General features: G+C 42.4%; 1 protein-coding gene across 2 annotated transcripts in view; it reads left to right on the top strand.

Annotated features, from left to right (window-relative positions):
- The window catches only part of GXYLT2 (glucoside xylosyltransferase 2), a 78,710-nt gene that overhangs the window by 47,076 nt on the left and 6,759 nt on the right, over positions 1–24,875 (top strand). For both annotated transcript variants that reach the window (XM_061128064.1, XM_061128065.1), the window contains exons 4-6: positions 8,719–8,970; positions 10,648–10,771; positions 21,631–21,803. In XM_061128064.1, coding sequence (XP_060984047.1) covers positions 8,719–8,970; positions 10,648–10,771; positions 21,631–21,803 — 549 coding nt within the window. The remainder of the gene's footprint in view (positions 1–8,718; positions 8,971–10,647; positions 10,772–21,630; positions 21,804–24,875) is intronic.

Raw genomic sequence — 24,875 nt, 5'->3', positions numbered from 1 at the left:
TATACATATTTAGCAACTTAGCTGGCCCGTTAACAGAGACTTGGAGGGTGACACAGTGGACCACACCAGCAAAAGAATGATATTCAGCACAGTAGGTGTTATGTTGGTTTTCTCTTCAGGAACGTGGTTCTTTTATTCTTCAGCTATGCACAGACCTTCTCATTTCTCAGGACCTGTCCTTTCTTCTGCAGTCAGCCCTGAAGCATATTTAAAGTTACAATGGTTCTGAGACAGCTCAGCGATTGAAGTCATTACTTTGGGTAAATATTTATTGATGCCTAATATGTCTTCTAGGCATTACACTAGGCCCACAAACTTTAGAAGTTCACTAGATCTAGAAGGTCCCTGCCCTCATGGAACTTCTATTCTAATTGGGGAAGGCAAGCAATAGATGAGAAAATAATTTGGTTGTGGAAAGAGGTAGTATAGTCGTGTGTTGGAGAGGCTGGAAGGCAAGAGGAAGGAGGCTCTTGGGTGAGCATTTCTGAGGAGGTCACACCTGAGCTTATATGTGCAGGCTGAGTAAGAGCTGGGCATTCAAAAATGGTAAGTGGAAAGTTTTGCCTCACATGCGGGAATCTGTTGGTAACACTTTGCTCACAGGCCTGGGATGATGTTTATCCTAAATCACAGATGCTCCCTAGAGCTTGATCTCCAGAGCCAAGGAAAGGGGGAGAAATGTGAAGTTACTGTTAACTGATTTATAGCAACAGATATGATTTGGGGACATCATTAATTTCATGCTAATCACAGTTTTGATACTTTAGGCAATTGTCTAAAACAAGAGCTCACAAACCTTGAAACTAACTAAAGCATCAGAACTCCACATGTATTTCATAAACTATAGATACACTGTTTTTTAGATTTGAGCGCCTTATCTTCTTCACCTTGGGTGCTTTGAATATAGGGAATAAAGTGAGAGACACCATTCCAAAAGATGATTCCTAGGAATTCATTTGATGTCCAGCGGTTAGGGCTCTGTGGCCCAGGTTCAATCCCTGGTCAGGGAACTAAGATCCCACAAGCGATGCTGCCTGGCCAAACAAACAAAGCAAACAAGCCAAAACACAAAAAAAGCCTTTTCCAAAAGGTAATTCCTGTGTTAAATGGGATAGTTTCTTCTTTATGTTTTCTTTTTGAAAGTGGGGGACTTAAATGTGTTAGTTTCTAACTAAGCAAAGATTTAAGTGTGTCTCTGACAGTAGAAACTCTGGCTATATAGGCAGGAAGAGAAATGGAAGTTTGTTGGCTTCCTATTAAGTCTGTTTTGCTCCCCACCCTTTATAGACTTTGACAGTAATTGAGCCATAATGAAAAGTTGAAGGTCTTGAAGCCAGAGTTGTGCTAGGAGGTGAAAGATCACCACCGATAGGAAGTCGGTGCCCCATAGGGTCAGAGTATGTCTTTTAGGGACCACGGTTCATGTGTAACGAAAGTGCAGTGAAAAGTCTTGAAGAGATTTAAAGGTGAAAGTGATATCATCTAATGTAAGTTTTTTAAAAAGCCCTCTGGACCTTTCATAATGATATGAGGCTCAATCCATCAGGAGCATATTCCATTGTAAATGAGTGTGTATCTAACAACCTAATAACAGAGCTTCCAGCTGTAGAAAGCAAAACCATGCTTAGAGAAATGGAGAAGTACACAAATCCATAGTCAGTATGGGAGACTTCAACACTCTTCCTTTTGATAATTGTTTGTTAGTGTGAAAATTAATGATGGCTCCCAAATCGTATCTGTTGATGTAAATGAACTTGCAGTGATTTCATATTTCTCCACTCTTTCTTTGTTTCTGAAGGTAGAACTCTGTAGAGCTCCTGTGGTTATAATAAGTAAACAGAAAATCAGTTAAGACCTGGAAATCCTTGACAACACTATCAACCAGCTGACCTAATTGGTAGCTATAGAATTTATAGAATGCTCCACCCAACAACTGCAGGGTAAACATTCAGCATTCACCAAATGCTGGGCCATAAAACAAGTCTCAGTGAAAGGGAGAGGATTGAAGTCATGCAGAATATGCTCCCTGAGTATAAGGAAGTTAAGTTAGAAACAATAGTAAAAAGATATCTGGAAAATTCCAAATATTTGGAAATTAAGCAACCCCCCTTGTAAATAACCCATGGGTCCAAGAAAAAATGACACTGGAGATTTAAAAATTGTTCTGACTACTCTGTTCGGAATAGATCGGAGGCGGAACGCCGGTGAATGGACCTTTCCAGAATTCTAGGAGTGCTATAATGGTGCCTTGGACTGAGGGTGAGGCAGCGGAAAGGGAGAGAAATGGGCAAATTCCAGTGTATTTTGCAGGAACAGTGCATGAGACTTGCTGAGGATTGGATGTGAGAGATGAGGGTAGGAGAGGAAGCATCAGACCTCAATTCCTGGTTCAAATTATTTCACGTCTCCCCATTGCTCTCAGGGTCAAGTTCAAATTTGTCTGCGTAGGTCCTGATCAGGCCCCTGCCCACTTGACCAGCCTAATCTCTCCCTACCCCTTGCTCCTGGCTCTCCTGCTTTAAGCTTCAGGCCCATCAGCCAACTTGCCTATGTGTTATTCTCTCCTGGTCACTGGGACTTTTCACATGCTGTTTTATTTATCTTTAACCCTGTTCTTCACTACTAATCTCTTGGCTTAGATGTCACTTCTTCTGGGAAGCCTGTTTTCACTCCAAACTGGTTTAGAGTTTGTGATTCTGTGCTACCCCTACCATTAACACATCTTACTTTGCTTTATCTGTCTTCCCAACTAAACTTGCTTGAGAACAGAGAATATGCCTCATTCTTTTACTACTACTGCTACCACTATGTGGAGAAGGCAATGGCACCCCACTCCATAACTCTTGCCTGGAAAATCCCATGGACGGAGAAGCCTGGTGGGCTGCAGTCCGTGGGGTCGTGAAGAGTTGGACACGACTGAGCGACTTCACTCTCGCTTTTCACTTTCCTGCATTGGAGAAGGAAACGGCAACCCACTCCAGTGTTCTTGCCTGGAGAATCCCAGGGATGGGGGAGCCTGGTGGGCTGCCGTCTATGGGGTTGCACAGAGTCGGACACGACTGAAGTGACTTAGCAGCAGCAGCAGCTACCACTATGACAGCCAGTTACTGGGCTGTGAGTCAAGGAACTAACTCTCCTGAGAGTGGGACAGGAAGACTATCACATAGTATTTATCGAGTCCTCATTGTGTGTGTGCCAGGGGCTTCACATGCATTATTTCATTTAATCATCCCGACAGCACTCTGAAGTGAGTGACTGATCCCACCTACAAGATATGGAAAATAAGGCTTAGAAGGCTTGAACTAGCTTGCCCAAGACCTCAGTTAGTAGTAGAAACAGAATCTGAACACAAGTAGTTAGATTTCAAAGCCAAAACTTTCAGCCACAGAGTTGTGCTATCAGAGTAAGGTTGGAGCAAATAATGAACTTGAATGAGAGCCAGTGGCCCCTGATAATCTTGCTGCCCGTGGCCAGCCTTTGATCCTCACTTAGCACAGAGAGCCAGCAGGGTTCCCCTGAGGCAGCTGCCCAGGTTGGGATGATGAATGGAGCCGGAGCAGCTTTGTATACAGATAGCTATTGTCTGTTCCTGTGCCTCTTTTTGCCCTTCTCTTAGAAACCAAAGGCCTCATTTCTAGTGCTAATTTCCATAAGGGAATTAGAATGGCTGGTTTTATACCCTTTCAGTAAGTATTCCTCTGCCCATTAAAACGTGGCCACAGTGAGCCTCTTCAAATTAATACTACCAATAATTGCTGCAGAAATTAGCCTCAGGAGATTCAATGTTATAGAAGGAGTTGGGTTTTTCTGTTTTGTTTTTGTTTTTTTCTCAGATTAAGAGTAAAGAGACCTTTGTGCTCTTGTTTTCAGTCAAGGTAATAAGTGGATTATGATATTAGAAAGGTTCAAAACCTTCCATTTTTTCTCTGCTAGATTTTGTGTAAAAAACACTTTATGGTCAACACATGCTTTGAAGTACTGTGGCCACTGATGCGAATGGTAACTAACTACATTTGAAGTTTTTGAGAAAGGGAGTATTTCCTGCCATATCAGTAAGCAAGGATGTCAGAGTCATCAGCCATTCCAGCCCTTCAAATGTGAATTTCTGAGCCCTTTGGGCATTCAGGAAGGAGAGTAGCTGAGAGATCAGGCAGCCCTCAGGTTGCAGCCACTCCCTAAGGTGAGCACTGAGGATCTCAGAATGGGAAAAACTCAGGATACTGGCCCCAGATAGCTTAGATGCATATGAAAGGAATGATTTCAGTGAGCCCAGACTCTTGCATCTTCCTATACATAGAAAAGCACTAAATTCCTTAACTTGAGATACCTGGTTTTCTTTATTTTTTATTTTTTCCAATTATTTTTATTAGTTGGAGGCTAATTACTTCACAAAATTGCAGTGGGTTTTGTCATACATTGACATGAATCAGCCATGGAGTTACATGTATTCCCCATCCTGATCCCCCCTCCCTCCTCACCGCCCCCCCCCCACCCGATTCCCCTTGGTTGGTTTTCTTTAAATCACAAAAATTCTTTTGATATTCAAACTACATGGCGTCTGTTGCAAACTTCTGTATTACCTGATTCCTTTCTGCCCACCCCACCCCACCCTCGCCCTCCCCCGGCCCCTGCATCCTCCCACCTTCTCTGAAGCAGTTCTCTCAGGGCTGCTTGAGATGCTTCCTCCTGGGCTTAAGTCCTAGAAATTTCTGCCGAATAAAACATAACTCTCAACTTTTAGGTTGAGACTTTTTTTTAAGTCAACATTTTCAAAGAAAAAGCACAGAGACTTCTTATAGTAGCAGTGTGGCTATTTATTTATTTATTTTGACTTTTTTTTTTTTTTATTGGGGTATAATCGATCGTTAACGAGATAATTTCAGGTGAACGGTGAAGGGACTCAGCCATACATATACATGTATGCATTCTCCCCTCAAACTCCCTTCCATCCAGGCTGTGTGGCTATTTATTTAGTACTTACTGTGTACCAAGTTCCTTGTGTCTTTTATTCACTGGATGCTTGTGACAATCCGGGGACAGCGATGGTAGTGGTAGAGGTCTTGCTTTCCACTTTTTACACATGGGGACCTGGGGCCTGGAAAGACTGAGGAATTCATCCAGAGTCACAGGGCTCATGATGCCAGGATTTGAACTCACGAATGCCAGACTCAAGATTCCTAAGGACTAACTATCCTCTGTGCTGTCCCTGAGATGTATCATTAGGCTACTTTTAGATGTCTGTTTTGAAATATGATCTGTATACCAAAAAGAGCCCACCAAAGTGTTGTATACTTGAAAGAAATTAAGATGAGGATTTTTTTTCATTGTGACCTTGTTTGTGATAACAAAAGCTTGAGAAGAACCTAAGTGTTCTATTTAAATGATTAAAAAAATTATGGTAGATCCACACAATAGAACGCTATACAGAAAAATAAGTAGGTAAAATCTCTGTGTACTGAATGGAAAGCCCTCCTACATGTATTGTTTTGGTTAATACAAAAGCAAGCAACAATGTCATGTGGCAGCCTGGATGAGTGGAGAGTTTGAGGAGGAATGGAGACATGGACATGTATGGCTGAGTCCCTTCACTGCTCACCTGCAACCATCGCAATATTGTTAATCGGCTATACCCCAATACAAAATAAAAAGTTAAAAAAAAAGAGAGCAAGAAGACTGGAGACATTGTTTGTGCTATGCTACCATTTGTAGTGTAAAAGGAAATGGTATCTGCACAGCTATGTAATTTTTTAGTATGTAGTATTTATGTTGAAAAAGAAAAAACATGAAACTAATTTTAATAACATTTTAATTCAGTATATCCAAAATTTTATCATTTCAACCTATAATTATTATAAAATCATAATGAGATATTTGACATGCTTTTTAATATCCTTAATATGTCTTTAAAGTCTCTTGTATTGAAGAAGGAATTCATGGGGCCTGGACTCCATCTCAGGGATGTCTGTGCTGGTCGTGCACGGCCACCTCTCCAGTGGACTCTGAACTCTGTGCTTAGCGCCCATGGGAATGACAATGGAAGGATAAGACCCGCTCTGGGCAGGGAAATCTTGAAGATCACATCCAGGTTACTCATTGCCTAAGAGGAAACATACCTTAATCACCCCTGTCTCCGGACAGGTCATAAATTTTTTTCCGTATCTATCAAAATGTAATCACAGGCTTATCGATTATTAACTGGTTGGAACGTGACCACAAGCTTATTGATTATTAACTGTTTGGAATGTAACTGCGGGTTTCTTGATTATTGACTGTTTGAACACATAACACGTGAATGATGGGGTTATTATAGTTGTATTTACCCTTCCTTTGTTTATGTAAGTCTCAAGGAAATTGGGGTGGTGGGTTTGGACACGTACACATAGGGTGTAAAAGATTTTCACAAATGCTGGTTGGGGTCCCTGACTAAGAGGAGACTCTGCCTTGGGCCCGCCGATGTAATAAACTGCACTCCACTATCTGCATTGTCCTTCTGGGTGAGTTTGTTTCCCGGAGAGCGTGGCTATAACAGTATATTTATCACTGAATAGCTCAGTTCACTTTTTTTTTTAAACTCTCTAATTTATTTTATGTAGTATTGTTACTAACAGAACTTTTCCTGGGATAAGTGCTGGAATTCCCAGCAATGATTAATGTCTTTACAAAGTATTTAACAAGGTTACATGTATTTTTTTAATTTGGATAATCTGTTGTGACATGGTAGATAATCCTCGTTTTTTATTTCATTTTATTGACATGTAAATTGTATTCCTCTACTACATGAGGAAGGAAAGATAAATGTTACAACTAATCATGTAAGTTTTTAAATTATTCAAAACTGAAATCTCCATGATGCTTGTGTCATATGATGCCCCTGTTCATCAATTTTAAATATTGGGATCTCAGTGGAATATTGTCTTAACTTGCCATAACAAAATACCATAACTGGGTGATTTGAACCACAGAAATGTATTTTCTTACAGTTCTAGGGGCTAGAAGTCTGAGATTAGGGTGAGAACCCTCTCTCTGGCATGCAGACTGCTGCCCTTCTCACTGTGTCGTTGCGTGGCAGAAAGAGCGAGCGAGCGAGAGACACGAGCTGTCTGATGTCTCTTAATGAGGACACGGATCCCATCTTGCTGGAGAAGGAAACGGCAACCCACTCCAGTATTCTTGCCTGGAGAATCCCGTAGAGAAGCCTGGTGGGCTACCGCCTGTGGGGTCGCAAAGAGTCAGGCATGACTGAGCATGCACACATGCATCCCATCTCGAGGGTTCTACCCTCAGGACCCCAAGTAACCATAATTACCTCCCAAAGACCCCCATCTCTAAATACCATCGCATTGTGTGTTAGGGCTTCAACATACGCATTTTGGAAAGACTTTCAGGCCCTAACAAGTGTTGTTGTGATTTTAGGATGATGATCCTTCTTTGGTTGAGCTACCTCTAAATTTGGGGGAACAGTAACAAAACAAGGCAAATAACCCTATTACTATAATAACAATGGCTTTGAAATCTCAAACCCCAGGGCACAGTTCTGGTAAGCAAAAGAGCATTTAGCAAAGGAGAACTTATTTACTTAAGGTGGCTGACTTGAATGATCTACAACAGAGGTTGACAGACCAGAGCTCTTGAGTCAAGAATGTCTTTTATGTCTCATATGGTTGACAAAAGAAACATAAGAAGAAGGTTTTGTGACATCTAAAGGTTTATGTAATTTAAATTTAAGTGTTCCTAAGTATTACTGGAATTACCCATGCTCATTTGTTTATTTTTGTCCATGGCTGCTTTTATCCTACAACAGAGGTGAGTAGCTGCAATAGAGCCTAAAATATTATTCCCTAGCCATTTAGAGCGGAGAAGGCAATGGCACCCCACTCTTGCCTAGAAAATCCCATGGATGGAGGAGCCTGGTAGGCTGCAGTCCATGGGGTCGCTAAGAGTCGGACATGACTGAGCGACTTCACTTTCACTTTTTACTTTCATGCACTGGAGAAGGAAATGGCAACCCACTCCAGTGTTCTTGCCTGGAGAATCCCAGGGACGGGGGAGCCTGGTGGGCTGCCGTCTATGGGGTCGCACAGAGTCGGACACAACTGAAGTGACTTAGCAGCAGCAGCAGTCATTTAGAGAAAAGCATTTGCCAATCGCTGCAGACAAAGCTGGCCAATGACTTGCTTTGCCTATTTCCAAGTCTAAACCTTAGTGGAAAATATTATTTCAAAAGGATGCAGAGCCATACCCACCAACAGTGGGAGAAATGGATCCAGAGACAGAGTATTTACCCTAAAGCCTCGCATGAACTATTCTAGTTGTCCAGCTTCAAGTTTTCTAATGCCTGCCCTAGATTTTCCAAGAAAAAACTAAAAGAGAAGGACAGATGGCCTTACTGGAGGATGGAAGAAGAAAGCCTGGAAGAAGAAGAAGAAAGTAGTCATTTGCTGATACTTTCATTCCCTGGGAAGTTTAACCCTTACCAAATATAGTCAAGGGTCCTGGAATTGGACCAATCTGGGTTAAGATTGATCTTTCTTTGAGCGTCTACCCTTTGATTGATGCTTCTCCCTCAAGTCCAAGGAGAAGAAAGGAATGGGAGCTAAGAAGGATACCCTTTGTAGAATTAGCGGTAATCAATGAAATCAGTGTCAGTGTTGACCTCTCAGGCCACTTCCTTTGTTTCTGACTTGTCATGTTTTCCCTCCTCACCCAATACATACAAAGGTAATTTTAAAGGATGTGGATTCCCTTCTCTACGTGGACACCGATGTTCTCTTTCTGAGACCTGTTGATGACATCTGGAAGCTTCTGAGGCAGTTTAATTCCACTCAGCTTGCAGCCATGGCCCCCGAGCATGAAATCCCCAAGATCGGCTGGTACAGCCGCTTTGCCCGGCACCCTTTCTATGGCTCCGCGGGGGTTAACTCAGGAGTCATGCTAATGAATTTAACTCGGATAAGAAGTGCCCAGTTCAAGGTAAGAAAGTAGTTTATATTTCCTTTTTTAAACATCAAGGCTTTGTCTTCTCAGCGTGACGTTCCCAGAGTGTCAGTGTATTGACTTTAGAAGTAGATGGCTTGTAGAAGAAGCCAGGGAAGAGAAAGGCGTTTGGAAAGTTACAGAATATTTGTTGGTTTAGGAAAATCCCAGGTGATTATGGAATTTGAAGCTCTTCAACAGAGTTACTATTCGGGAACATTATGTTGCATTTCTGAATTCCATCTTTAAACCCTGTGTGTATCTCAGCCTTCAAAAACCTTGGAGAACTCCTTGGAATTACCCTAGGGATAAATTTAAATAAATATACAGAGATAAATGAACAAGGCCTCAGCTTTTATCTTGGCAAAGAACTGGAAGAACCTAAATTAACATCAGTAGAGAACAAGTCAAAAAAAAAATTATCCTCCTACTAAAAAGGATTAGGTCAAATCTGTAAGTGAGATAAGTAAGATTTCTAAAAAAATACTAAGTGAAAAAATTTAAATGCAACAAAGCATGGTACCACAGGGTGTGATTCCTTTTATGCCTTAGAAGTTTACAGAAGAATACCTAAGAAACTGGTCATTAATTGTGGCTCCATCTAGAGAAAGTGGGAATGGGAATTGTAGGAAGCAGAAGGAAAATATCTTTACTTTTTACATCTTTGTGTGCGGTCTGAATATTTAGTGTGAATATGCTGCTTTTGGAGAAGGCAACGGCAGCCCACTCCAGTACTCTTGCCTGGAAAATCCCATGGACAGAGGAGCCTGCAGTCCATTGGGTCGCTAAGGGTCAGACACAACTGAGCGACTTCACTTTCACTTTTCACTTTCATGCATTGGAGAAGGAAATGGCAACCCACTCTAGTGTTCTTGCCTGGAGAATCCCAGGGACGGCGGAATCTGGTGGGCTGCCGTCTATGGGGTTGCACAGTCGGACACGACTGAAGCGACTTAGCAGCAGCAGCAGCAGTAGCATGTTGCTTTTGTCTTAAAAATAAATAATTGTTGTGAGATCAGGAAAGGGTATTTTTCCTTCAGTTCAGTTCAATTTAGTTCAGTAACTCAGTCGTGTCCGACTCTTTGCGACCCCATGAATCGCAGCATCCCTGTCCATCACCGACTCCCAGAGTCTACCCAAACCCATGCCCATCAACTCGGTGATGCCATCCAGCTATCTCATCCTCTGTTGTCCCCTTCTCCTCCTGCCCCCAATCCCTCCCAGCATCAGGGTCTTTTCCAATGAAAAAGAATCATTTCCAATGAGTCAACTCTTCGCATGAGGTGGCCAAAGTACTGGAGTTTCAGCTTCAGCATCAGTCCTTCCAATGAACTAAGATACCTTAATTATTGTATCTGTATTTTGTTCCTTCACTTCAGAGGCAAGAATTTAGTGTAACAAAGGAAGGTTCGATCTGGGGCCTGCTTTTCTGAGAAGCCGTAGGCCCGCTTCTAGTTCCAGGTTCATCTGCCATCCGTGTGTACGCCTGCGGTCTCCGGTCCTAGTTTTGCTTTGTTCTGTGCCTTGAGGCCAGCAGGACCCTTCCTCTACTGATTTCATTTTCACTCTGGGGGGCAGAGAGTACAGGGGAGAACTCATCCCTGTACACTGATACTCAGCAGATCAGATGTATTTGCCATGCCGTAGCCTGTGTGATGGTTTTGTCTTTTCCAGAACAGCATGATTTCAACAGGCTTGGCTTGGGAGGACATGCTGTACCCTCTTTACCAGAAGTACAAGAATGCCATCACGTGGGGAGACCAAGACTTATTAAATATTATTTTTTACTTCAACCCAGGTAGGTTCTCTTTCAACAATGTGGTTCATGGAGGAGTTCGCCCACCTCACCCCACAGAACACATTCCAGCCTGGATTGTGTTGGCAGAGCCTGAATCATGCCTGTGTCCCCTTGCAAAGGGGGCCTTGTCATCCGCCCTTGGGGTCTCACGTGGGCCGTCCTCTCGCTGCCAACACAAAAGGTCAAATGTTGAAACCTCCAACACTGGGCTCCATTTTTCAAGAATATCTTTTGGTTTTTGCCATGCCATTCTTTGAAGAAGTACAGGCAAAATAAGTGAGTGGCATAGACCTAAATGAAAACATTATAATCCACGCGCCAAGGCCCTCCATAGCCTGAACAATTGCTAGATTGAAGGGACTTGATTCTTGGGATCCTGACAGTGAAGGGACTTGTTCAGGGTTAAAACAATGTAGAAGAGGGACCGAGAATACATATCCCTCTTTCTTTCCACCTGGGGCAAAGAAATTCTTCAAGTCAGTGATTTGGTGGACTTGGGGAAGGAAGGGGGATGTAAGTTTCTGGTCTGCATTTTTATATTGACACTTAAAGCTAAACATTTCCTTCTCTTCTTTCATCTTTATTACAGTCTTACTTAATGTGATTGAAATCAAAACCATGTTTTCTCTTTGAGAAAGATCTCTGGGGAAAAAAAAAATCACTCCTCTCCATAACCTACTCAGGACCCTCCTTGGTCTTTAAAAATCTTGAAATAGAGAATTTCCTGGTGGTCCAGTGGTTAAGACTTGGGCTTTCACCACCCTGAACCAGGGTTTGATCCCCAGTCAGAAACTAAGATCCCATAAGCCATGCGATGTGACCAAAAAAAAAAAAATCCTGAAATAGAGTCTCCTGTTTTCTCAGACTTCTGTCTCTGTATGTACCTGTATTTGGTTTTTTACAAAATTCGGAAATAAAGCCTAATCTCATGTGTCTTTGAATCAAAAAGGAGCAAATTCTGGAAAAGAAAAAAAAAAACAGGTTGATAACATAATGGACTTCATTTCTGGGAAAGATTCCTGATACTAACTCTTGTGATGAAGGGGGTGTGTTGGCTGTTGGTTTGTGGTGTGTTTTAGTCCATTTCACTCTGATAGCAACAGGGACTTCAAGGTCAGCCCCTCCTCCTTTTTCTTCTTAAGCAGATTCCATCTTTTTTTCTAGGTGTAGTTATGCTGAGTAGGACTCTTGGCTACAAATAAAAGGCCCCTGGAGTTAGTCTAAGACACAAAGGATACTTTTTTTTAATAAGCAAACTGGTGTCCTGTAGAAATCTGGAGCAGGAAGACCTGAAACAGGCAAGGGAAAAGGCTGAGCAGCCCAGGCTAGACTTTCCTTCTCCCACTGAGGATGTGCATTCCTCACTTTGAAGGTTCTCATTCTGCGCTCACAGCACAATACCACAGTTTCACACTCCAGGTCCAGCCACAAGGAAAGACTCACTTCATCCCACTTCCAGATTCCCGCGGGGGAGGAAACAGATGTTGGCAGCCTGTTGGCCAGGAGCCTGAAGCTAAGGAATAATGACTGCTGTTGATTATTTACCGAGTGTCAGGTGTTGTTCTGAGCATTTTCTTATTTAATTTTCATAGGAACTCTGATAGAATCCCCATTTTACAAATGTACCAAATGAAAGAGAGTTAAATAATTTGTGGCATAGCTAATGAGTGCCAGAGCAGGGGTACAAGCCCAGGCGTTTCCAACTCCAGCCCCATGTCTTTGGGTTGGGGGGGAGGTCTCCTAGTTGAGGGGGGGTGTCTAAAGAGCTGTGCAGTTTTCCCCAAATGTGTCTCTCTCCTGCATTATTTTATCCTTCATTTCAGGGGTCCCCAGTCTCCAGAATCTATTGCCTAATGTTCTCAGGTGGAGCTGATGTAATAATAATGGAAATAAAGTGCACAATAAATGTAATGTGCTTAAATCATCCCAAAACCACACCCCCGCAAGCCTGGTCCATGGAAAAATTGTCTTCCACAAAACTGGTCTCTGGTGCCAAAAAGGTTGGGGAACACTGCTTTATTGCATTTTCCCTCTCTGTTGTGTGGCTTAAACACTCTTCTATAGCCTATCTGTCCATATTCCCAAACTGAGGAATTCAAAAGATCTGCTCAGTTGCCTCCCAGGAAATCCTCTTAGCCTGTTGCAGAGTATTTGAGGACATGATCAACGAGTAAATAATATTCAAAGGTGGTCACAAGCAGTTCTGCCATTAGACCGAGACCCTTGTCTTTAATTAATCTGAAAACCAGCTGAATTTGATGGTGCCCCACTGCCCATCTTAGGTCCATTGAGTACAAGGATTTTATAAAATAATTAGGAAGTTGTTCTGAATCCTGAGTCTGAGCAGTAGCAAGTAAATAACGGAGTTTCCTCACTTTAGGTCAGTAAGTACTAGGTGTCTCTTTGAGCGTTCTTTGTATGGCCTGCCTTTGATCTTTCATGCTTTATTCAGATCCTTTATCAAACATGAGCTCTTTGACCTGAAATCCAGTGATATCCATCATATTAAAGGTTTTTCTTTGTTTATATTGATTGGGAGCACTTTCTATAAACCAGAACAAACAGTATTTGAGGAGGAAAAAAAAAGGTGTTACCTTATCCCTGGAAAGGAGAGAGGAAGAGAAAAGTGGCCATGACTCAGGAAATAAACATGCTTATTGTTATGATTCTCTGGGTTGCCATGGGTGAAGCGATACACACAAAACCTGAGCCCAAATCTAGAATACTTTCATTCTCATAGCTTCCTGTAGCCAATCATATCGCTAAAACTTACAAGTCATTAGCTTAAAAATGTGAAACTCTTGCTATAGTTAGATAGTAAATGCCTGTGGGTGTGTAATTGTCATGCTGAGTACTGGACTGAGTTGATAGCTGAAGCCCATGAGAGACACACAGGTAACTCATCCCAAGGGACTTTTCCTGGCAGTGAGCCGAGGCAGTTTCATCAAGAAATGGAAGATGAACTCACATCTTTATAGGTGAATTTGAGTTAAGAGCAGAGTTCTGTAGGAAGGGTAAATTTGACAAGGGCTCATAGAGAACCCGATTTAGAAAGATGTGCTTAGATTCACATATACTTAGGTTTCAGGGAATAAAATTCTACTCAGACCAACTAAGTAGGGGTCTAGGTGCCAGTCCCATGAACACATGGGTCAGATCATACCAGGCCTCTTGAGAACCATCTCTGGGCAGCTGCTCAGGACCAAAGCTAATTTCTTCATCCCTCAGAGGCCTCATGGTATCTGCGTTATTGCTTCTGCTCATCTGATTCCATTCCATCTCTCCAGCAATATTCTTTGCTTGTACATGGCCCAACATCACATCAACAGAACCTTACAAGTCTATACCAATGATGATAGGTTTTGGTTTTTTTTCTTTTTTATTTCTTAGATTCTGGAAGGAGAGAAAGACAGAGAGGGAGATTGTTCTGGTCCAGCCTATCAACTGATTCCCAGCCAGCTAGCTCTAAACCAGTTTTATTTTTTTGGATGAGGAGACTGCCCTTGTTCCAGTCATGAGGGGCCAGAGGAACAAGAGATCACGTGCCTTTTTCCTCTCTCAAACATGACTACCTGGATCTGTCCCTTCTTCAGAAACAGTTTCTAAAAATGTGTGTGTGGGCAGGAAAGGAAATGAAACCAGCCAAGTACAGATGACGAGGCAGGACATCCAACCACAGTAGAAGTGGTAGGGTTCTGTCCAGGAAGAGAGAGAAGAGCTGAAACACAAGGGGAATATATGCGTAGATCGTCCATGAGTTGAATCTAATACAAAGGAGTCAGGAGGAGTTTCTGGGGCCACAGGGAGCAAGACACAGTGTCACATGGAACAAGCTTCTTCAGAGGCCCAGTCAGGCCTTTTCTCTCATCCTGTCTGGATCACTGGAGTTTTGCACCTGGCGGACAACCACACTATTTACTCACCCACCAAAAACACCCAGCAGTTGGCAGTTATGAGGGTGTTTAGGGGTGAACAGGCCCAGTTATTTGGTTTTAGGCCTGTCCTGGAAACTGATAACAGATCATTGTCTGGGAAGTTCATGAACTCTGATCTGAAGTGCAAGAATGAAGATTGTTGGGTCCTTGTGAGAAAGAGTTGTGTCTACTTAGTCTTCCTCAAGTGATTGTAGTGCGAGTCTTAGCACCTTAAATGGCGCATTGAAGACCAGATGGAGTTGGTCTTCAGAGGTGTATTGACTGGCTGGAGGAATGGGATTAATAGACTGCCATGAAAGAGGGAAGGAAATCAAAGAGAAAGAGCATAGCCAGGAATGTGAGAGGAAGGGATGGTGGGGAGAGCTAGGAGAGGAAGAAAGCAGAGAAAGGGGAGAGATACAGAGGCTAGAGGAAGGTATAAGCTTTTGTTCTCCCATTCAGCAGCTATCTTTTGAGCACCTACTGGGTGCCAGCCCCAGGGCTAGGCAGTGGGCGTATGGCAGCAAACAGAGGAGACAGAGTTCCTCCTTTTACCAAACCTACCTTTTACTGGGAGAGATCGACTTGTAGAGAATAGAAACAAGTCATTCAGAATCACCCATTGTGATCAGTACTGTGAAGGAAACGAGTGTGGGGTTGTGCAAGCCACTGTCAGGCCTGGGGAGAAAGGGTTGCTTCTTCAGATATTGTGATCAAAGGTGACTTCATGGAGGAACGAATTGCCCTTTTCTCGAACAAGATGCATTTTGGAAGAAGGAAGAAGAGGAGGCTGGGAAAGCTTAGTCTCAGAATAAGACATTAAAAAACAAAACAACAAACAAATCGCTCTGAGGAGTGCAAACAGCCTCCGATTTGTTGATAGAATATAGTAAGTAAGTAGCAAGCTTATTTCACCGGGAAGTTAAAAATGATCAGACAAACTTTTCGATCAACTTAGAGACTCCAAGAGTAGGAAATGATCAGAAGTTTAAGGAGCAATCAATTCACATAGTCCTTTGTAAATAGTTAGAAGGCTGTGGAAATAAATGTAGACTCCTGAAGAGATCACTAAGGTATTTTAATCTCATAAATAATCAATTAATGACCTACTTTATCTATATAAAATGGAGAGGAAAAATAGCAAAGACCCAGAGAGATTGGCTGGAAAATTTTTTTAAATAAATTGCAGGAGTCTAAAGCATTGGGGATTTGGAATTTAAAAACCATTCACTGTATTATTTCCTCAACAGTGGAAAAAAATAACTTGCACATTTCATGGTGCTGTCATTTTTTAACATTAGGTTTTGACAGCTGTGATAATCTTGCTTAAACTAGATTCATTTCAGAATAGTTATTGATTATGTGCCAAATTACCATGAGTAATCCATATGACATGTTCGTCAGCTGATCTTAGAAGTTTGCCATCTTCAACCCATCCCAGGATGCTGGGGTAGCCCCTCTCCTCCTCCTTCTCACATTAACTACTTGGAGGTTTCACAGTGTAACCCACATCAAAGGTATCTGTGAATAAAAAAAGCACATCTCTTTTGTTTTTTTTTTTAACTTTTTATTTTATATTGTGATATAGCTGATTATGGGCTTCTCAGGTAATGCTAATGGTAAAGAACCCACCTGCCAATGCAGGAGATGTAAGAAACACTGGTTTGATCCCTGGGTCAGAAACATCCCCTGGAGGAGGTCATGGCAGCCCACTCCACTACTCTTGCCTGGAGAATCCCATGGCCAGAGGACCCCAGTGGTCTACAGTCTATAGAGTCACAAAAGAGTTGGACACGACTGAAGTGATTTTGCACGCGTAGCTGATTAACAATATTGTGATTGCTTTAAGTGAATAGCTAAGGGACTCAGCCATACTTATACATGTATCCATTCTCCCCCAAACTCCCCTCCCACCCAGGCTGCACATCTGTTATTTTTGCCTGTGCACTCTTGATTGCCCTTACTTTTACTGACAGCACGCAGTTTTCTCAGGGGAATTTCTCAGGGAACTCCTTCCCCATCCCATGCAGTCTTAGAGCCCTGCCTGCCCTTAACTTGCACTAAACCATCAGACCATCTCCTGGGAACCTGAGTCTGGGAATCCAAGAGCAGGAAGTAGGCAAGGCTGGTTCATCCTGACAGCAGTGCTGAGAAGTTGACGTCAGTCCTGGATCCCAGGAGCTGCCCCACTTCCTGCCCCGGTTCAGCTTTCTCTCTGATTTTATGAGCTGTGCTGTCTGTGCTTAATCGCTCAGTCGTGTCCACCCTGTGCAACCCCATGGACTGTAGCCCACCAGGCTCCTCTGTTCACGGTGATTCTCCAGGCAAGAATACCGGAGTGGGTTGCCACACCCTCCTCCAAGGGATCTTCCCAACCCAGGGATCGAACCCAGGTCTCCTGCATTGCAGGTGAATTCTTTACCATCTGAGACACCAGGGAAACCCATTTTTTTTCTGTTTTTTTTATGAGCTATCTCCTCTCTTTCCAAAGGAAAAAAAATTATTTTGCCTCACAAGTTAGAATCATAGTTAGTTACTTGCAACCTAATACATAGATATATATTTCTTGAATATCTTAGGTCAAAGAAGTCTATTTATATGACAACTTTCCTACCATTAGCTTACCTTTCTGCAGAAATCGAGTTGCTCTGAAAAATTAAATGCCTTATCTTTTCTAAAACACACTCTGATTTCCAACCTCTTCACCATCATCAGTCTACTTTCTCCTCCTTAAAAGCTCTTCCAGGCTTCTATTTATGTCAGAATCCTATCCTTACTATACATCTGAGTTTAAATAAAGCTTTACTGAAATGCTTTCCTTTCTATGAACTCTGATAAAACTTGTTCATTTCTATACTATCTTCCTTACAAGAGTATAAATTCCCCAAGGGCAGAGGCAGCTTCTTATCACTCAGTGACACCAGTGCCTTGCATTGTGGTGAACAAATACTTGTTTCAGTTCTATTCTCAATGTGTTTTGCATTTCTTTCCCTGGAACATTCTGAAGGGAAGGTAAACAGGTTAATTGAATTCTGTCTGGACCAAATTTCACATGTGGCTTTCAATAGCTGGGATTCTTAGCTGGTTTTTAGGAGATCTACACAACCCTAAACTTGTAAGCAAATATTCTTCATATGTTTTTGTAAAGGCAGAATCTAAAGCCTTCATGAGATTCCCAGAGAGGTCTGTGACTCCTAAAAGGTTAAGAAAGCCTGGCCACCTGCAGGTCTAGAGACAATTGCTGTATAAAACATTTACCACCCATGTACTATGAGTCAGGAACTATGCTAGGCTCATTCCATGTAAGTTATCTTATTTTATCCTTCTAACAGCCTAATGCGGTAGTACTTGTTATGGCAATAACAGTGTTAATAGTAATGATTGCAGCTTACATATATGGTGTGCCTCCTATGTGCTGAGCACTGTTCCATGTACTTCTAGACATGAACTCATTTAATACTCCCTCAAATCCTCCCAATGATATTTACAATTCTTCCCCCTTTTACAGATGATGAAGCTGAGGCCCAGAAAAAATTGTGTAATTTGCTTGAGTTCATGCAACTCATGGCAGAGTGCTGTATTCAGTCTCAACAGATTGACTCCAGAACATACTGTCAGCCTCTCTGCTGTTAGGTCGTGACTGACACAGTAAGGGCTTCTGTGGTGGCTCAGTGGTAAAGCATCTGCCTGCCAATGCAGGAGATGAGGGTCCAGTCCCTGGGTGGGGAAGATCCCCTGGAGAAGGATATGGCAACCCACTCTAGTATTCTTGTCTGGGAAATCCCATGGACAGAGGAGTTTGGAGGGCTACAGTCCCTGAGGTTGCAAAAGAGTCAGACACAACTTAGCAACTAAACAACAACAAGTGCTCCTAAACTGAAGTCAAGTTTTTCAGCGAATCACCTAAGGTTTTAGAGCCAGAAGATAGTAGAACTCAATTTTGAACCTACTGAATGTAAGAATCTATCTCGTTTCAAATCCTTTTGGAATTTTCAGAAGGGCAGATGTTAATTCTTCACTAAATGTTTAATAGAATTCGCCTGTGAAGCCATCTGGTCCTGGACTCTGTTGGAAGATTGTTAATCACAGTTTCCATTTCAGTACTTGTGATTGGTCTGTTCATATTTTCTATTTCTTTGTGGTTCAGTCCTAGGAGGTTGTACCTTTCTGAGAATTTCTCCATTTCTTCTAGGTTGTCCATTTTATTGACATATAGTTGCTCATAGTAGTTGCTTATGATCCTTTGTATTCCTGTGGTGTTCATTGCAACGTCTCCTTTTTCATTTCTAATTTTATTGATTTGAATCCTCTCCCTTTTTTTCTTGATGAATCTGGCTTAGGGTTTATCAATTTTTTTTTTTTTATCTTCTCGGAGAACCTACTTATAGTCTTACTGGTCTCTGCTATTGTTTTCTTCATCTCTACTTCATTTATTTCTTCTCTGATCTTTATGATTCCTTTCCTTCTACTAAGTTTGGGCTTTGTTCTTCTTTCTCTAGTTGCTTTAGGTGTAAGATTAAGTCATTTATTTGACATTTTTATTGTTTGTTGAGGTAAGATTGTATTACTATGAACTTCCATCTCAGAACTGCTTTTGCTGTGTCCCATAGGTTTTGGATTGTTGTGTTTTCATTGTCATTTGTCTCTTGGTATTTTTTAATTTCCTCCTTAATTTCTTCAGTGATTCATTGGTTATTTAATAACATATTGTTTAGCCTCTGTGTGTTTGTGTTTTGCCTTTGAACAATGCCCTAAATGGGCTTGGTCTTCTAAGGCTGCAAAGAGAGGAAAAATTTGGGGATTTTTGTTTGTTTGGGTGTGTGTGTGTGTGTGTGTGTGTGTGTGTAGTAGAGTCCTTTCACTACTTAGGAGGAGGCAAAAACCTTCATCACCAACCTTAAACTCCATGAAGGCAAGACCTGTACATATAGCAAGCTTTCAATAAATATGTGTTGATTCAGTCAATCCATGTGTTTACCAAATCAGAGATAGGGTGTAGGGCAGTACATTCAGCAGAGATTATTGGCAGGTGCTTAAGCAGGGGCTGCAAATCCAAAAGACCAGGGAGGTATCAGAAAGGAGTGAAGTGACTCTTTGGGTTAAAAGGGGCAGCTATTGTGCTGGCATCAGGCTGCAGTTCAGAAGCACAAAAGTATATTTAGATATTTTCACTCCCACCATCCTCACATCCACCCTCTGCACTGAAGTACAGGGAAGTCACATAGCTAATAAAGGAATTGGGATTCACATCCTGATAGTATGATTTCAGGGTGAGCACCACTCTCCCCCAGGTGTGGATTACGTATGTGCACGCATGGAGGTGAATGCAAGTAAGAGAAGCATCATGGCGGAATGGAGTTCTCCCAAGAAAAGGAAAATCTCGCAGTGTTTTGTGAACAATTAGGGATTAGAAGGTGCTTCGGTTTCACAGTGGTCTGTAAGTTTCTAATTTTGTTTTGCTTTTTCGCTGCCCCATGCGGCTTGCAGGATCTTAGTTCCCCAACCAGGGATTAAACCTGCACCCTTGGCAGTGCAAGTTCCAAGTCCTAAACACTGGACTGCCAGGGAATCCCACAGTGGCCTGTAAATTCTGAGTGGTGGAAATACTACATACCGTCTGCCAGAGGAGATGTATAGTGATGTTTTCATTCTTTGCTTTCCATGTTGATGCTTTCTGTAAATAACCTCTAAGCATCAGTCCTTTCCATAAGAAGGAAATACCATCAACCGAACCAACAACACATCTTTATAATGCTTTTCTGACATGGGTGACTGATTTGCTCCAAGCCTTCTGTTTTCTCACTCAAGGTCTTTCTCATGGTGAGTGATGCATGTTTGCAGAGAACTTTGATCCATCCTTCTCTAGGCCCAGCCCTTAAAGGCACAGGAAGGAGGAGCCAGGAAGCTTGAACATTTTGAATGTTATGAACGTTTTGCTAATTTTATAATCCTGGTCACCAAGAGGAAATTTACTGAGTCCAACAGGATTAGAGCTGAGTTTCTTGACCTTGGCATTACTACTGTGGTGGGGGCTGTGTTGTTCATTGAGGATGTTTACAGCATCCCTAGTCTCTACCCACTAGACACCAACAGAAGCCTCACATGTGACGATCAATGTCTCCCTCCAAACACTGCCAGATGGCCCTAAGAGACTGGAATAGCATCACCCCTGGCTAAGAACCTGTGAATCAGAGATGCAGACACAGGTATACATGTGGACATGCTCACCCACAGTGTACATAGTCACTGGGGCATGGGGACTTCTTTTTTGGGGAGTGGGGAACTTTTTATTTTGCTTTTTTTTTTGGGTGGGTTGTTTTTTGTTTTTGGGGGTTTTGTTTTTGTTTTTTGTTATTGTAGTATTTTGTTTGTTTTCCTTCGTTTTGTTTCTGTTGCTTGATTGCTTTTTAATCTGAAGAGGAACCTTTGCTTCACTCTTGACTCTAATTTTTCAGGTTGGTCCATTTCACAAAACCTTTCCAAAGAGTTGATTGTAACTGCTAACACTGTGGGCCACAGCTGAGTGCTTGGCCCTCTACTATGCCTTTTACACGAGCTTTTAAAAAACGGAATCATCAATAACGGGACAATTCTATTACATCCATCTTGTGGATAAGGAAACTGAAACACAGGGCGATTAAGTCATTGGACCTAGGTTGCACCGTTTTTGATCCACAGAGTTGGGATTCTGTCTCAGGCTGTCTGCTACCGTTGTTTGACTTCTTGTCCAAGATGCTATATTACCCCTCTCTTTGGGGTAAGGTCTCCAACATCGCTGATGCATGATCCTTCAATTCCTGAACTCAGACTATTAACAAACATGGCAAAACCTGGGCTACAAGTCACAAATCACTCACATGCTTTGAAACCCCATGTGGTGTGCAGTTTATGGAAATGTTGGTTTCATCACTGGCACTGATTGTGTCTTTCTCTTGTTGCCACCAGAGTGTCTCTACGTGTTCCCCTGCCAGTGGAACTACCGTCCTGATCACTGCATGTATGGAAGCAATTGCAGAGAGGCAGAGCGGGAAGGTGTATCTGTCCTGCATGGGAATCGAGGTGTCTACCATGACGAGAAGCAGCCAACTTTCAAAGCACTCTATGAGGCGATTCGAGATGTAAGTGCGTTCTCGTCCCCATTCAGCAGGCACCTGCTCATCAGTGTGACGCAGTGCGTGCACTTTGGTCACCCATCTCTTTGAAGGTCAAATAATTCCTCAGAAGCATTGAATTACACCCATTTTCCCCAACATCAGTCACATTACACCTCTTACTACCTGATACTGTACCTTATTCACTCTTGACTTACTATTTCCAAGTAGGTCACTTATTTTTTCCCCTGAAATAAGTTTGCTGAAGGTGGAAATGTCCTATCAGAAAGAGAAACCCTGTGCCATTTGCCATAATAAAGGATCACAGGTTAGGGTAAACACAATATTAATACAATAAAAATAAAATTATATTATTCAACTCAAGCTATGCATGTTGCCTGGTTGCCAGCTCCAGCCTGTTGAATGAACAAGTGTCAAGTTGGTCAGTTAGGCAAGGAGCCAAACCGAAGTAACAGTCAAGTCCTGCCTGCTATGACTCACACACTTTGGAAATGCCACTTTCCACGTTGCCTTTCACCTTGAGGTTGCTAGGGGAAAACCAGCAACAGCTACTTTCAGAGATTTCTCTTTTGAAACTTTCATTCCCAAAAACAGGACTATAGGGGTCATCCAACTTGGGCCAAGTATTGGTCCAAATCTGGTCGGTTTTTGTAAGACATGTGGGGTAAGAATGGTTTCTTAAAGAGGTGGGGGGAAATGAACAGAAGAATAGTTTGTGACATAAGAAAGTTTTATGAAATTCAAATTTCTTCATTCATAAATAGAGTCGTGTTGGGGCATAGTGACAACCATTCATGTATGTATTATCTGTGGCCACTTTTATGCTGCAGAAGCAGAGATGAGTCACTGTGATAGACTGTATGACCCACAGAATCTGAAATATTTACTGTCTAGCCTTTATAGCAAAAAATTGCCAACCCTTGACATATAGCATGTAGATTTTATTAGAGGGTTTTTTCTTGAGTATCCCAAGAACCCTCATGATTCGTGAACAGGCTTTGGTAGGGGTGAAGTGGGAGTGAACCCTGCAATATAGTAATATTTCATACATTTTTGCATGTGTGAAAATATGCATTTTGCAAAGCTGCCAATAAGAAAGACATAAGAGAACACGGATTCAATCCCTGGGTCAGGAAGATCCCCTGGAGGAGGGCATGGCAACCCACTCCAGTATTTTTGTCTGAAGAATCCCATGGACAGAGCAGCCTCGTGGGCTACAGTCCATAGGGTCACAAAGAGTCAGACACAACTGAAACCATTTAACACGCATGCACGCAAAGAGAATCCCAGAGAATTCCAATTCTAGAATCCCACAATTGTCTTTCTGTGGAGGGAAAATATTTCATGTACCTATAAGCTAATACTTCTTTCTTCCCCAGGTTCCTGCTGATTTAATTACATAGAAAATGTGTTCTGTACTTAGTGATATCACATTTAGGTATTCAGACACTGGACTCTAGGTGCAGACCCATTCAAGGGTGCATATGCAAGCTAAAGAAGGCTGCCGCAGACGTGGTCATCAGAACCACGCCTTCCAGTTGTTCTGTGAGCTGTCAGCCCTGATCTGGGATTGAGCAACTGTGCTTCTAGAATTACAATCTGTCTTGTTTGTTTTCTGGGTGGATCAGAAAACAGGCCCGATAAATGTTTCATAAAGGATCCTGGCTAATACACTAGCTGATTTTCCTCAGTTGGGCCTAAAAAGACAATTCTCCAATTCTCATTCATTTCAATCAGGACTGTCACTAACCGCATCCTGAAACTCGAGTAAATATGGACAGACTTCATCATACAAGACACATTTCTTCACTTAATCACTGTGCCCTACAGTGCAGTCCGGTCAGGGCTTGGCTTTGGGCATCAATAGACCTGGGTTCAGATCCCAATATTATCACTTTCTGGTGATTAGCTACTAGCTCTCTGTTCCTGCCTTTTGTTGTTATTGTTCAGTCTGTAAGTCATGTCCAACCCTTTCCGACCCGATGGACTATAGTACTCTATACTATGGGATTCTCCAGGCAAGAATACTTGAGTGTGTTGCCATTTCCTTCTCCAGGAGAGTCTTCCTGGACCAAGGATCAAACCCACATCTCCTGTGTTGGCAGGCAGATTCTTTACCACTCAGCCACCAGGGAAGCCTCTTCTTGCCTTACTGGGCCTCAGTTTCCTCATCTGTGAAATGGAGATAATATTTTCTAAAAGGTGTTGTTGGAATTCAACATAATGATGGTGTTTACACTTTTCAGTACAGTGCCTGATGTAGAGTTGTGCTCAACAGTTAGTAGAAGTTGTTTGCATGATAACAGGTTCACATTTTTTTTTTTCTTACCTCTCCCTGTGTTTTTTCCTTTCTTTCTTCTTCTCTGAAAATATTCCCCTCTCCTCCCTCTTCCTTCTTTCCTTCCCTTCTCTTTCTTTCCCTCCTCCTCTCCCATCCCATCCCCTCCCCTTTTCTCCCCCCAACTCATGTTCACACACCCTAACCCTGCGTGTATGTTTCTGTGAAGGGGAAGTATGATCTGCTCGCACTATGACCCAAGGAAAGTTACGTACCAAGCAGACATTCTGCCAGTAACTTTTTCAACAATCATCTGTGAAGAGCCTATTTAATGTAGGAACAGTCTAGGTTCTAGGAAACTCAGAAGTCAATAAGACCAAGACCGATAAAACCTGCTTCTCATGAAGCATATATTCTGGGTGGATGAAGCCAGACAATACTCTTTTAAACCAAGAAATAATAAAAGTCGTTTCAGACAGTGAGGGATTAAAAGGTGGCCAGAGCAGGGTAATGGCCATCCTGGATGGAGAGGAGGATTCACAAGCTCAAGTCCTCGGGGATGCCTCTGCCCAGCCTGAGCCTTGATCCCTGGAGGCAGCCCTGGGGAAATCTAGGGGGAGATCCTGCCAAGTAGAAGAAAGAACCCAGGAAAAGTCCCTGAGGCAGGAATAAGTGTGTGGGAAGAGGCTGCAGTAACCAGAATGACCAGAAAAGGAGAGCGAGCAGAGATGAGCATAGAGAGTTCCAGATCTCACTGAACCTTTGGGGAAAGAGAGCAGTTTGAATCTTATTCTAATTGC

Source organism: Dama dama, chromosome 24 (genome assembly GCF_033118175.1).
Source record: "Dama dama isolate Ldn47 chromosome 24, ASM3311817v1, whole genome shotgun sequence".
Taxonomy (NCBI): domain Eukaryota; kingdom Metazoa; phylum Chordata; class Mammalia; order Artiodactyla; family Cervidae; genus Dama; species Dama dama.
Note: the sequence above shows the minus strand (reverse complement) of the source record. Positions and strands in the feature narration are given on the sequence as shown.